At 42.6% G+C, this 14,955-nt stretch overlaps 1 protein-coding gene across 8 annotated transcripts in view; it reads left to right on the top strand.

The window, feature by feature from the left end:
• LOC116944038 (FH1/FH2 domain-containing protein 3-like) overlaps window positions 1-14,955 on the top strand; it is a 174,099-nt gene that overhangs the window by 81,643 nt on the left and 77,501 nt on the right. For all 8 annotated transcript variants that reach the window (XM_076068281.1, XM_076068283.1, XM_076068284.1 and 5 more), the window contains exons 4-5: window positions 984-1,051; window positions 8,134-8,239. In XM_076068281.1, the coding sequence (XP_075924396.1) occupies window positions 984-1,051; window positions 8,134-8,239 (174 nt within the window). The remainder of the gene's footprint in view (window positions 1-983; window positions 1,052-8,133; window positions 8,240-14,955) is intronic.

The raw sequence follows: 14,955 nt of genomic DNA on the forward strand, positions 1-14,955 counted from the left end.
ATCATCATTAAGTGCAGTAAATCTTGCGCTTGGGAGTGGAGTGGTGGAGAAGTGGTCGGCTCGTTGCTGCTATGAATCTGGCGGCTCCTGGTTCAATGCCCTTCCCTGGCTAACATTGAGTGGTATCTGAACCAATCCTTGGCAACCCTTTTCCACCGACCTGCACTGAACAGCCTGGTTAGGCATGTATGTATGCAGTGCCGGATTAAGCTAGTGCAGGGCCTGTAGCATATGTGATAAAGGGGCCCTACATGAATTTTTTTTTAAATATTAAAACACAAATATTTTACTTGCATAATAAAGTAATTGTATTTTTTCATTTGCTATACAGCCAGATAATACGACAAATCGCTAACCTTAAACACCCAGTCGTTCATAAAAGTTGAAGGCGGTATAGTGCTATAGTAATAGAGCAAGTGCAGAATCACTGAACCGGAATTGACAGCTTGAAAGCATTTAGCGCGTGGCCCTTGAAAGTGCGGGGCCCGTAGATACTACATGTGTAGCTACTTTTGCTACTAGGATAATCCGGCACTGTACGTATGTACGTTGAACTTCTTTCGCACCGTACGTAGCCAACCGTACTAATCGGAGGTGCGGAGGTGCGGTGGGGGGGAAGGCCAACAAACTAAACACAAAGCCCCTCCCCCCCCCTGCCCACCATGAGCAGGACAGCAGCGGACTGATAAAGGGCCGTGAATTCTCATTTGTAATTATTATTACACAAGCCTTGTACTACATTGCACATACAAAAACACACAAAACGAACCGCAGATGCCATGCTATTTAAAATACGATGGGGAGAAAGTCGTTCCAAGAAGCATCCATTTATTGCAACAACAGTACTACCGGATGATCATACACCGAACGTCTCCTTTTCTGAATTGTAATAACATTGTACGCTAATTCTTTATGCACACAATATCATTCAATCATCCGTTAAGTTATAATGGATTGTTGTGTTGTTGCTTTGTGTCCTGCAGAAAAGCTGTACAATTCTACAGGCCGGGAACTAAGGAGAGCCCTTTTCTCCTTAAAGCAAATTTTCCAGGTGAGTCAAAGGGCTTCTGATGTAACAGACTTGATTTTTTTTTTATTACATTTCTAGGATTGATTACCGGTTAATTTTCAGTTGAAATGCCACTATCCTTCACTTGGATAACTTTTCAAATAAAAAAAAAATTGATTTGTAATGATGCTATAAACTAAAAACTATAAAAATATGTATTTACCACGTAAGGCACACCGAGATATATAGCTCTTTTTCCAACGTGATCTGGCCACAAATTATAGCTCAACAAAGTGGCGTATCATCATGTGGAAATGTATAGCAGCCAAATTCTCGAAGCGTATGTTTCTAAATGTGGAGGGAAAAACCGGAGGACCCGAGGAAAGATCCACGCGACCACAGGGAGAACATGCAAACTCCAAATATACAGGCGTCAGGGTTGAGATTTAACTCACGACCTCCTGTATACCAGGCGAGGTAGCTAACGTCTTGCCACCGCGATGCGGCATTACCAGCATAGTGTGGCACCGGGTGGTAGCACAGCGGTCGAGCGAGCAGCTCGCAAGGAGAAGGTTGAAAGTTCAAATTCCTGGCTGGCGGTTGACTCAGCCCATCGTCCCCGCAGGGGCGATATAATAGGTACCACTGTGTGAGTAAGTCCATCAGTGGTCGTCCAATGAATAGACTCGCCCCCATAATGAAAATGTGGAATCTGCACCACTGGCACAGGGGTTGAAATGGGAGATGAGCACTGTCTCAATGCTCATTCGGGCAAGACGCCATTTTTTTCAAGTGGTGTATGTATCTTCTTTGGTTCTTTCGGTAAAGTCTACGTGACCTTACCGAAAGAACCAAAGAATATGAATCCTTGCAGTCACGAAAGCTTTAAATGGTTTATGTATCTTGAATGGAAGCTTTCGTGACTACAGGAATTAATATTCTTTGAGTCTTTCAGTAAAGTCACATAGATTGAATTTCGATTTAAAGCTTTCGTGACTGCAAGGATTCATCTTCTTTGGTGACTTTACCGAAAGAACCAAAGAAGATCACATAGATTGGTTAAAAAAAAAACGACATTTCGATCGCAAAACACAAGCGACCTAATGACGGTCGCTTGTGTTTTGCAATCGAAACGTCATAGTTTTTTTTTTAAACCAATCCACGTGACTTTACCGAAAGACCCAAAGAATATGGTATACGTATGTGCAACTTCTTTCGCGCAGTAACGTAGCCGACCGTGCTAATCGGGCAACGTCAATGATTTCGCTTGGCTGAAACCGCGGACATCGCCATCACTCCTGCTGCTGACCTTGAGCCTCTTTGCAGAGTCACTGGCGTCGGCGGGGAAAGCGGCGGAGTCGGAGAAGCGGCTGGGTGGGATGCGTAGAGGGCAGCGCTGGGGGTGGGGGTTCGGGTGCGGGGGCTGACTGGAAACAGAGCAGAGAGATGTGCCAATCACGAGGGGGCCCTCTCGATGGTTTGCGTTTTTCTAGCAGAAGTAAGCTGGGGGGAGGGTGGGGGGTGGAGATGAGGTTAGTTGCCAGAGAGAGTTCTCCGTGCCGCCCCCACGGCCCTGAGTGCTGATGGATTGATGTGTCTCTGGCTGTCAGCTCGGCGGGGCTTGTGAAAGCAAATGCCCGTGAGTGTGCCACACTTCCGCTCGCGAAGAGCGGAGATGGTAAGAGCGAAGGATGGGGCACGTCGACGTGGCAATTGGAAGAGAGAAATTGGTTGGTGGTAGCCGGGGAGGGGGTGGGAGTAGGGATAGAGGGATGGCTTTTTTTTTGCTCAGGAGAGGCAAAGGAGTGGCTGAGAAAGGAGCTGTAAACAAGATTGTTGTACGAAAATTTCAACGAAGGAGAAAAAGTTACGATGTGTAGATAAAACGGGTGAAGTACAAGTAAAATAACAGAAAGGGGAGATGCAAGGAATGTGCAAAAACATGAGCTTAAAAGAAAACTAAAAGTTGATGGAATAATGAGAAGAACCTTTTAAACTAAAAGGTGGAGAGGAAGCGAGTAAATGTTCATCAGGAGCTACTCATGAGTCATCCTGTCAATCCTCCGGCCCCTTACTGGTATGTGGAGTAACAGTTTAATTTTTTTTACAGTGGCAGGATAGGTCCTTAACTTTAGGAATCTTTGAGGGGTGTAACAAGATCTCTTCCTTCTGACTGCCTGGCAGCAAACGACCCATGGCACCTGCCCCACTGCACTCTGTGTGATGTACAGATACGGAGAGAATCAAAATCGCGAGGGCCCATCACAACTCCGGAAATAATAGAGCATATTTTTGGTCTCCGATGATATTGTTTACAAAGTTTTTTTGTTCGTCTGCCGCCCCCGCTTTAAAAAAGGAACTGCCTCAGAAATCCACTCGAATGCCCTTAGCCAAGCAGAGGAAACCATCAAGCACAATTTGAAGGACCTGCCATGGCTTGTTTGTAGGGTTCAACGGAGGACAAGGGAAAGTTTACGTCCAATAATTATATTTTTGCTCAACGAAAATAAATACCAATGGCTCCTTTAAAAGATAAATTGCATGGCGATGAAAACTTTTTGCACAGCTCAAATATATGTAAATATACCACGTTGTTTTCTTTGAATGCCTCTGAAACAGATTACGATTATTAGTATTCATCGTTGCATTATTAAAGAAATTTGCGGCTAAATGTAGCCGCACAGGATATACAGTGAGGAAAAAAAGTATTTGATCCCCTGCTGATTCTGTACGTTTGCCCACTGACAAAGAAATGATCAGTCTATAATTTTAATGGTAGGTTTATTTGAACAGTGAGAGACAGAATAACAACAACAAAATCCAGAAAAACGCATGTCAAAAGCATTATAAATTGATTTGCATTTTAATGAGGGAAATAAGTATTTGGCCCCCTCTCAATCAGAAAGATTTCTGGCTCCCATGTGTCTTTAATACAGGTAACGAGCTGAGATTAGGAGCACACTCGTAAAGGGAGTGCTCCTAATCTCAGCTTGTTACCTGTATAAAAGACACCTGTCCACAGAAGCAATCAATCAATCAGATTCCAAACTCTCCACCATGGCCAAGACCAAAGAGCTCTCCAAGGATGTCAGGGACAAGATTGTAGACCTACACAAGGCTGGAATGGGCTACAAGACCATTGCCAAGCAGCTTGGTGAGAAGGTGACAACATTTGGTGTGATTATTCGCAAATGGAAGAAACACAAAAGAACTGTCAATCTCCCTCGGCCTTGGGCTCCATGCAAGATCTCACCTCGTGGAGTTGCAATGATCATGAGAACGGTGAGGAATCAGCCCAGAACTACACGGGAGGATCTTGTTAATGATCTCAAGGCAGCTGGGACCATAGTCACCAAGAAAACAATTGGTAACACACTACGCCCTGAAGGACTGAAATCCTGCAGTGCCCGCAAGGTCCCCCTGCTCAAGAAAGCACATATATATGCCCGTCTAAAGTTTGCCAATGAACATCTGAATGATTCAGAGGACAACTGGGTGAAAGTGTTGTGGTCAGTTGAGACCAAAATGGAGCTCTTTGGCATCAACTCAACTCGCCGTGTTTGGAGGAGGAGGAATGCTGCCTATGACCCCAAGAACACCATCCCCACCGTCAAACATGGAGGTGGAAACATTATGCTTTGGGGGTGTTTTTCTGCTAAGGGGACAGGACAACTTCACCGCATCAAAGGGACGATGGACAGGGCCATGTACCGTCAAATATTGGGTGAGAACCTCCTTCCCTCAGCCAGGGCATTGAAAATGGGTCGTGGATGGGTATTCCAGCATGACAATGACCCAAAACACACGGCCAGGGCAACAAAGGACTGGCTCAAGAAGAAGCATATTAAGGTCCTGGAGTGGCCTACCCAGTCTCCAGACCTTAATCCCATAGAAAATCTGTGGAGGGAGCTGAAGGATCGAGTTGCCAAACGTCAGCCTCGAAACCTTAATGACTTGGAGAAGATCTGCAAAGAGGAGTGGGACAAAATCCCTCCTGAGATGTGTGCAAACCTGGTGGCCAACTACAAGAAACGTCTGACCTCTGTTATTGCCAACAAGGGTTTTGCCACCAAGTACTAAGTCATGTTTTTCAGAGGTGTCAAATACTTTTTTCCCTCATCTAAATGCAAATCAATTTATAACATTTTTGAAATGCGTTTTTCTGGATTTTGTTGTTGTTATTCTGTCTCTCACTGTTCAAATAAACCTACCGTTAAAATGATAGACTGATCATTTCTTTGTCAGTGGGCAAACGTACAAAATCAGCAGGGGATCAAATACTTTTTTCCCTCACTGTATTGCTGACAGAGTAAGAAGAAGGCTCGCTTTTGTTTCTATTCCGTGTGGCTCATACCGGGTAGCAAATTCAGCCGTGACACGAGGACTCAGTGCCCCACTTGTGCAAATAATGTGCGAGGGAATCTTTAGAATTGTAAAGATGATGGGTCAACCAGTGTGTATCAACGTGTTTTTTTTTAAAGAATGCTGCACAGCGGCTCACGCGCTCACAGTTGGACATTTCAACAAACTCAGAAATAAATCTCAATCCACACGAACTTTGCACCCAGAGGTTTGTGTATCTCTCGGAAAACATCGTCACCCTCTTAGCCAGTGCTTCACATTCACGAGAACGTTGTGTAGCTTCTGCAGGAGATTTCTCCCGTTATTATTTACACACGAGCAGCAGCAGAAAACAGATCTTCCTCCCTTTTCTTTCTTTTGCAAGAACCCTCCTTACCGACCGTTCGGGGACAACGATCGGGAGCGGCAGATTTTCAGGGGAGGGAGGAAATAAGGGAAGAAGGGAAGAGGGGCGGGCAGATAATGTAAACAAATAAAACCAAAAATAAAATAACATGAACGCGATGGCCCACTTTATCAATATTGTTTTCCCCTAGGAGCGACGGTCAGCCTGTGTTTTTCCACAAATGGTGTAGTGCCAAGAGTAAAATAAATCCTCCTGTAATTAAAGTCTAGCTCAAAGGTAGAAGACATGTGAAATGGATAAGGGGCGAGGTCTTTGGTGGGTGGATTAAAGATAAACGCCCTAGTTTGTAAGGGAATCAAGGTGCCAGAGTAGTATCATCATTGCAGGAGTGAAGGGTAACCTTTGGCGACAGTTCAGGAGGTGGTGATCTCATCCCCAAGACACGAAATTTTGCTCACAAAATCATTGCTCCCTTACCTTCCCTGAGATTTATATGTATGTGTGTGTACGAGTCAAGTTAATAGGGGAAACATTGCACAATGACATTTCATCTGAAGAGTTTATGGCCTTGTGAGAGGAACAACTTGTTTTGGTGGGAGTAGATGGGTCACCAGCTGCTCACCGCTGCACAAAAAGCAATGCTTGAAAATACTGGCAAAATAAATTGTTTTGTATCTGCGAGTACGCAGATGCCAACATAATTGCAGACAGATTATAAGTATTTACTTATACAGCTGGGCATGTTGTAATTTTTGTAGCCTATGTCTATACTCTTAGATCAAATTTTATTAAAAAAATGTTTTATTAAAATTGTACTGCATATACCCGTGGGTAGAGCGACGGTGCATTAGCTAGAGAATTGCACTATGAACCCGGCTACCTGGGTTCCATTCTTGTCCATAACTTACATCAACGGTGAAGTATGGCCAAACTACTCCCATGACCAACGTGGTATGTGATGGCTTTCATCCATCGGTGGATTGACAAAGGGCTGCACGTAATTGTAAAAAAAAAATCTCTTATAGTATATACCCGTACATTATGACATTTCATTGCCTCCCATTGACCCCAGTAGAACAACAGTGTATTATTCGGAATGACACACAGCAGATAAGCGCTCTATCTTGAATTGCTTATCATTTTTTTATGAAGATAATTCACACGGTTGCATCGGACGTGTCCTATGGATTGGCAGCCTCAGCCCGTAGATAACGTGTGCGTGAGTCAGCACGTGATCGCCGAAATGTGGGAGTGAAAATGTGGGAGTGAAACGGGGATTGTTCGTACAGTGTTATGCTTAGCCACCCACTAAGAAAATCCTCAAGAGTGATAGATGATCAGCTTTTCAGGATGATGCCACATGCTCCTGTACAAGGAAATGTTTTATTTATATTTTAAAAAATAAAAAAACAAGAAAAATAAGAGGGTTGTCGTGTGCAGAAAAAAGCCAGGACATAAAAAAATGCCCCACTGCTTTATAAATCGCTGGCTTGGCATGCACAGCTGAAATCTCATATCGCAGGCCATGCTGTGACCTCCAGATCAATTTGTTTTATGCAGTGTCGGCATTGTAGCCATAGCTTTTGAACACTACTTGAACGTGTAAATATGATAAATTCATGAACGTGGTATCCCATTAATTACAACATACTTTTTGGTGTGTGCTTCTGAAGCTGCAAACACACAAGACAAAGATCCCCCACGTAGTCTACACAGTCTGTTTGGGCAAAGTGCTGTTTCAGAGCACCTATTTAGGCTGGCACAGCACATGAGGGGGTGGGTGGCCAGCACCATGCATACCTGGCCACCTTTGTATCCCCAGGTACTCATTTAATGTTGAGTCAAACTACGCGAAGCCCAGGACAAGTCCAAATAATTAACTCCGATTGTTGGCTGAGTGGGAATCGAATTTGGGTGGCCGGGTTTGTAGCGCCTTGCCGTAACCACTACACTACCGCTCCCTCTACACTCCATCAAAAGGGGCATCACAGTGGCGAGATGTTAACTATCTTGCTTGGTATGCAGGAGGTCGTGGGTCCGATCCTGACCCTGACACAATTCTATTTGAAGTTTGCATGTTTTCCCGTGGATGCGTGAATTTTTTCTCCTGGTTCTCCGGTTTTCCCCTCAACATTTAGAAACACGCGCTTAGAGCTTTTGGCTGCTATACATTTCCACGTGATAAGTCACTTTGTTGAGCTTTAATTTGCGGCCAGGTCGCGTCTGAATTAAAGCTATATAGCTCAGTGGTCCTTACCTGGTAAAATAAAAAAAAAGTTAAGTTTCTGGTTTACTTTCAAACACACACACATGTACTAGCTTCATGAAGGAGTGAATTCTTAAGTAAATAAAATGTTCTGAAAATGCTGCATTGAAGTGTTCACCCATGTCTTGCCTGTGTGTGTGTGCGTGTCAGGATGACAAGGACCTGGTTCATGAGTTTGTCAATGCAGAGGGGTTAACGTGCCTCATCCGTGTGGGCGATGATGCTGACCAGAACTACCAGAACTACATACTCCGAGGTACACCTTACCAATTTGCCGCAGCATGAGCCGTGTTGGCTAAGGTAGACACTGCACAGGCTGTGGAGTTCGTGTGGGTGGTTAGTCACTGTGTTAGCAGACATCAGTAATATCCGTATATAGAATGAGTGGCCTTCTGGGGCCCAACACTAAAATACGTGCCATTTAGTTTGTCTTTCAAAGTGATTTATTGCTCATGTGAGCATTGAGACAATGCTTGTATCCTGTTTACAGCCTTGAGCCAGTGATGGGTATTCCATATTCCTATGGTAGAGGCGCGTCTATCCATTAGACATCCAATGTTTGTATTCCCCACAAATTTTTAATTATTTTATTAATCTCAGAGGGATGATGGGTTGAGTCAACTCCCAATTAGTACTTACAACCGTTTCAAGCCATTCGATGTATCAGAGCCACCTGGCCATTTGTCTTCAGCAACCTCCATCGCACAGTTTATATTTCATGTCCGTAATTTTAATAATGAGAGTTTACACTATAATTTCCCAGGTTTACTTAAATGTTCATATATTAATATGAATATCTTTTATTCACATCATAAATTCACTGCGCCCTTGTATGCTTCGCACCTTCACCAGTATACAATGCATGCTTAACTCGGCTTTTGAAATACAAGGATCAACAAAACATGCACTTTTTATAAAACATTTAAAACTAAAAATTCTGGTAATTTATACTATCCCGTATAGAGATAAGTGCTGAACTTATTGTTTTAAACGGTTAACAATACTAAGAGTTTGTGGAACAATAACGTGCAGGGCTTCAGAGAGGACGCTTGCTTTTGAAATGCCCTTTAACGCAGGTGAATTCTCCGATAGTGTTGTGCCAAACAACAAAATTAAACGCAATTAACAATAAATGCCAGCTTTCATTAAACATCATACGAAATTACGTGAATAGAAATGTTCATATATGAAGCAATGGTCTCTTAAGAAAATACACTTACTCACTGCCACCACGAACAAAGCTTTGTAGTCGATATTAGAGAGAACTTGGTCGCGTGAGTCATGATTTTAGACCTGGTCTTTATAGCACGTAAAGCTGGAATGCACTGTGGCGTATGATATGTGACCGTGTCACTGCTGGAAGGCTTGGATAAACACTTGACCTGTGGAGCCACAAAGTGTGTGGCACCTCTTTGCTTTAATTGCCCGATATTTTTCACGAATGCTAAACCTGTCCAGTTGTAAATTGATCTCGGGCACATTATTGCAAAAGTGATACTTAACGTTTGAATAGCAGCTTTAAAATAAATAAACAATCTACGTTTTCCTTATTGTGTCAGCTAAAATTATTTTCTCTTTGCTTAGCAGTGGATTTTATGTGTCATTTATATTCTTGTTTTGGTTTACGGACACTTTCTCGTCTCGCGGTCAGAGGTTGAAATTCATGATTACTTTCAACACTGTGTGCCCCGTGCCCTGGCAGTGATAAGTGACTCGTTAAAAGTAATTGATGGGAGTAATTTTAAATATCACACCCTGAAATAAAAATGTACCTTGCTTGTGTTGTAATACTTTGACTGATGTAAAAATAACAATTGCTATGGTCTGGCCATTTTGAGTAAGTGATAGCCTAGATATTTGACTTCTTAACTTGACCCAGTGATGTCACATTTGCACATGTCAGAGGAATGTGTAATACTGTAAAAGGCATGTGGTTGATGCTAAGTAATTTCTCTTCTAACTGCCATTAATTCACCATGGGGAGCAGGTTAAATCATTATTTAATATTTTTTTGGAACAATGCCCTGCTGAACCCACGAAAAAGTCACGTGACTTGTTTTTTGTAATTTGTCACAATGGTAGAGTGATATCACTCACGAGCACTCATATCTGTATACATTGAATATTGTATTGTACTGTATGAAAAGCAGGGTGCATTGAACACAGCTGCATGATTAATTTATTGTGGTCGATGGGTTTTTATTTGTAAATCATAGTAACTGAGCACAGGCCCAAAGTGCCATTTGGCCAGCAACAAAATAGCACTTCTCAATTGTGTAATTCGCAATAATTCATACGTTTCTTAAATTGAACAAGGTTATGGAAACTTAAAAAAAATAGACAGTGGGAGGGAATTCCAAAGTGAAAGTGAGGAAATAGAAGTGTTAAAAGGGGAACAACTTAAAACTATAAACTATGTTTATTTTCAACTATTTTTTTTATTTTTCCAGGTTACGGCCCACCTTAGCTACGTAGCTCTTTTTTTTAGAAGCGACCTGGCCACAAATGATATCTCAACGAAGTGGCTTATCACGTGGAAATGTACAGCAGCCAAATGTGATGAATGCGCGTCGATTCTAAATGTGGAGGGAAAAACCGGAGGACCCTCAGAGAAATCCACGCGATCACGGGGAGAACATGCAAACTCCAAATGTACAGGCATCAGGGTCGGGAAGGGTTGTGACCTGCAGTGGTTTGGTTGAACATGATGCGGATGAGATGAAGCAGCTGGCCTTGCAGAAAGAGCCCTCAATGTGTGCAGAGCAATCGAGGAGCGAAGTTTGTGGGGAAGAGTGATCATACTCGTAGAGACAGAAGAGACATAAGGAGGTGTATGACTGCCGATGAGTGAATGACAGGACTGAATAGGTGAGTGCTGCATCACCTTTCAGCCTGTTTGATGTTGAGTTATATCAAGTAGAGTGAGGTAGGAACTGCTACAGTGGTTGGATTGGCTTCACAAATTAAAGGGGTTAAATTTTTCCCCAAATGTTATTTTTCAAATTTTAAATTACTCTGCACTACTCTGCCATATTTTTGTTTGTATGCAATAATGGTTACAGTTCAGCACATTGGTGTTTTATTACTTATTTGTGCAATCAACCTAATACAGCAGTGTTTCATAGTTCACCCAGGTGCTAAATTGTAATTCTCATGAACGTTCAGTATTCGAAATAATTATTGAAATACGTACTGAATAAGCATGAGAGGAGCTTAGAAATGAGTGCGCACATTTCTTGAACCTAACGCAATTGCCCAGCTTATCACTGCCGTGCATACTTGCCAAACGCAGCATGTAGACAATGCACTTTCATGAACACATCAGCATTTGGTTTGATAACCCTTTTCCTTGTGTCGTGCTTGACACCACAGACTCCCCACACGTTTTCTATAAATGATTGCGGAATCGTTTTACTCACTGTCAACTCCCGCAAAGAGTGTGGAGGGGATGTTTAACTTTGGAAACGTACAAGACCGCGTGTCTGCGGTGTGTTCTATATGTCCTCTCTAATGGCAGGGGAGAGTGACATTTCACAGGTCAGCACTTTAACATCTGCTCTCCTTTCAGGGAGAATTCTGCTGTGGCTTAGCGGTCAGCACACTGGGCTTTCAATGCAAAAGTTGCCATGTCGATCTCCCGGCACGGCAATTAAAATATTGGTGCAAGTTTCTTAAATGCCCCCGACCCCCAACTGCCTCTGTCCACACAGTAGTATGAATGGGTATAAGCGCAGTTAGTCGTGGGTCGTGTGTGGTGGTGGGATACAGTCGTAGCAATAATCATAACAACCTCTATTTTACAAAGCGCCTTTCATTTTGAAGTATCTCAAAGTGGCTGCACGTAAAAATAAAACTACACTCACAAATAAAAAAAAAGTTGATAATAACAATATCAATGACGGCTCTCAAAATTGCAATTAAATCAAATGAAGAACTTTTGTTAAAGTGTTGACCTGGCCATCCTGGAAGACTAGGCCAAATACCCCTTTAGAGGGGCTCTGTTGAGCTCTCTCTATGTGGAGGCCCAACCTACGGCAGTGCCGTGGGTAAGCGATTCGAGGGTTACACCTTCCCAGACAACTCTCACGCGTCGGAATTCCAGAAGGCCTCGCAGATAATGAGCTGCACTTTGATCAACCACAATAATTAAACACTTTTTTTTTAACAAAAGCCCCCTTTGTTGATACAAATTTCGAGACGTGATTTTTCAATGAAAATGTGGTAACCAAACGAGCTGCTACACAATGTGGCTGTATGAGCAACGTTTTGACGTTCAATTAATTGCCATGGTTCCCTCGGTAACGTGGCTCCTGCATGCGTTATGTGTTTACTTTACATATATATTCCATAATTGCTTATATGACTTATAACAGGGATCATGCGTGTTTACCTTCGACCGAATACATTTCATGCAGTATAAGCAAAGCAAAATGAGAAATACAAAATAGGTTTCTCAGACACACACACACACGACTAAATTGTGCAGAAATTACCGGAATGTGTTGCAGTGACTTATTTGCCTTTGTGTGTGTGTGTTTTTTTGTTGTTTACTTTATTCAATGCCCACCTGAGTACAATTACGTTCGGGGCGATTATAAAATTGTTCCCAGCTTTCCCGACGCAGCATGTATCAACAACGCACCTTAGCCCGGGGGTCACTGCAGACCCGAGTGAAAGACCTGGAAAAAAGACCGTGGCAGATTTTTTTTTTTGCACGAGACTAAATGTGTGCCAGTTGTACGTACACCTTGCAGCATTTAGGTGAGCGTGCAGAGATCCCATTGCAATAGTCATGCCCCATTACACTGTCAGTCCCTCTTAGATTCCAGATTAGGCTGTCATTATGCAATCAAGCCTTTAACATCAAGGGTGAAATTGTATGCTATTTTTTATTTTTTACAAAGCTCTTGCTCGCAAGATTTTTTTTGCGAGTCAATGAATGGCTAAAACATTGCATGAGTATCCATGGTGAGCTCAAGGGATACCATTGGCTGTAGAAAATTATACGGAGCAAAGTGCCATTGTGGTGGTTAAGGAGATTTTTCCCAAAATGTATAACCTTTTCTTTTGATTGGAGGTAAATACTAAACTGTGTGATTTATATAATTGCGTGAAATGTAACATTCATTTGGACTACTGTTTTTCCCACTTCCTATAGGATCACCTAAATCTTTTTTTGTTGTTGATGTAACCCTATAGGATATTTTTTCTATAGAATTTACCGTTCGGCTACTAAGAAGTTTTAAACGGTAGGCTACCATTTCGGCTTCCATAAATCTGATTGCCGAGTAAAAATATGCGCTTGGTAAACGTGCTTCTTTGCACAGGGTTAAGTTTCATTGGAGATTTTTTTTTCTTAAAAAACATGTCTTTCCATATATTTTTTTCTCTTGCTCTCCAGTGGGACACCCGCAGACTTAAAATTTACAACCACTGACGTAGTGCATGCAGGGCGAAAATGAAAAGTCAGTTTATTGTGTTCAGGTTTGTGCTCCTTAGGTGTGCCGTAGACCTGGTCTCAGGAGTGTACGTTCACAACCCAATACTGACCAGTGGAGTCAGTGAGAAAGGCAATCCCTGTTCATGCGGAAAATAAATTACATTTGGCACAAAATTAATCAGACCAAACTGTTGCATGGACCTATAACAGACTCTTAACAGTTATTCAAACTTGAAACAAACGTCAACACACTGATATGCTAAGAATACATATTGATGCCTTTAAAGATTTGATCTAGAATGCTAGTGTATAATACATTTATTATTATTCATTATATTAGTTACGAAACAAGACCCACTTTTGTTAAGCGTGCCACCACCGCACTGCTTGATTTATATGTGTTCACAGAAACTTAATTGACGGCATGATGTACTTGGTACAAGGCTGAATTTGTCATTTGCCAGTTCGCAAGTTCAAATTATGGTCATGGTCAACTCGGCCCATCATCCCCCGTAGGCCAGTAAATTGAGTGACACCTGCTGAGACTTGGTGGGAACTGAACAGTTGGCTTCCAATGGAGAAACATTCAATTTCATATCCCCGGCTCAAGGCCACCAATGAATATGAACGCCACTCCAGGCTTGGTATAGCTGTGGTTGGTTACGTGGACAATAGATTATGTATGTTGAACTTCTTTTGCATCGTACGTAGCCAAATGTCCAAATCGGAGGTGGGGTGAATGTGTGTACCCCATTACCATCTCTTCAACCTCATTTAGGCAGCGTTGAAAAGTAGGCCGAATGACCCTCCTCAAATGAGAGGCTTGATTCTCGCAGTTACTTAAAAATGCAAACAATTATGACGTGTGAAGTAAAAGTTCACCCCTGCAAATGCTCGCTCATGGCACTACTGGCAGAAAGGCCTCCACTAGAGGGAGCTCCAGAGAGTCCCTTTACATGGTATTTGGCCTACTTTTCCATGCTGGCCAGCTGCATTGGAGGAGGTTACCTCCACCGCACGTGACCTGCCGATCACCTAACTGTGGTGGAGGTGGTGAACCCATTGACACTGCTGGGTTGACAAGAGGCGGAGTGAGGGGGGGGGGTTGAGGATACTTGCCCCATTGTTTCAACTGCAGCTCCAAGACATTGAATCGAACTGGCGACCTCTGGATGATTGCAAGTCCAGCGTGTTGACCTTTACACCATGGCAACATCCCACGAAAAAAATATATGCCTGTCATAAATTTACGTTTGCTGAATACGTGTCTTTTTTTTCCTTCTTCTCTTAAATCAAGTTAGCAATATGAGGAGATTGGTTGCAGAGCAGCCCTAATAGATATAAGCCATTTAAGGAATGTTGCGCAACAATTCTCAGCGTCTATCACATCGACACTCAAACACAACAAATCCGAGCAGTGTTCAAATATATATTTTGCCTTTGCCAGGAATCCGTGCCAAGTAGACAAATATGGCTCAGCAATGCGTTCATATATCTGGGAGTGCGCGTGTTGGTATGTGCATGTATGGGGA

The sequence above is a fragment of the Petromyzon marinus genome, chromosome 20, assembly GCF_048934315.1.
Source record: "Petromyzon marinus isolate PM22_M1 ecotype Great Lakes invasive population chromosome 20, UKy_Petmar_22M1.pri1.0, whole genome shotgun sequence".
Taxonomy (NCBI): Eukaryota; Metazoa; Chordata; class Hyperoartia; order Petromyzontiformes; family Petromyzontidae; genus Petromyzon; species Petromyzon marinus.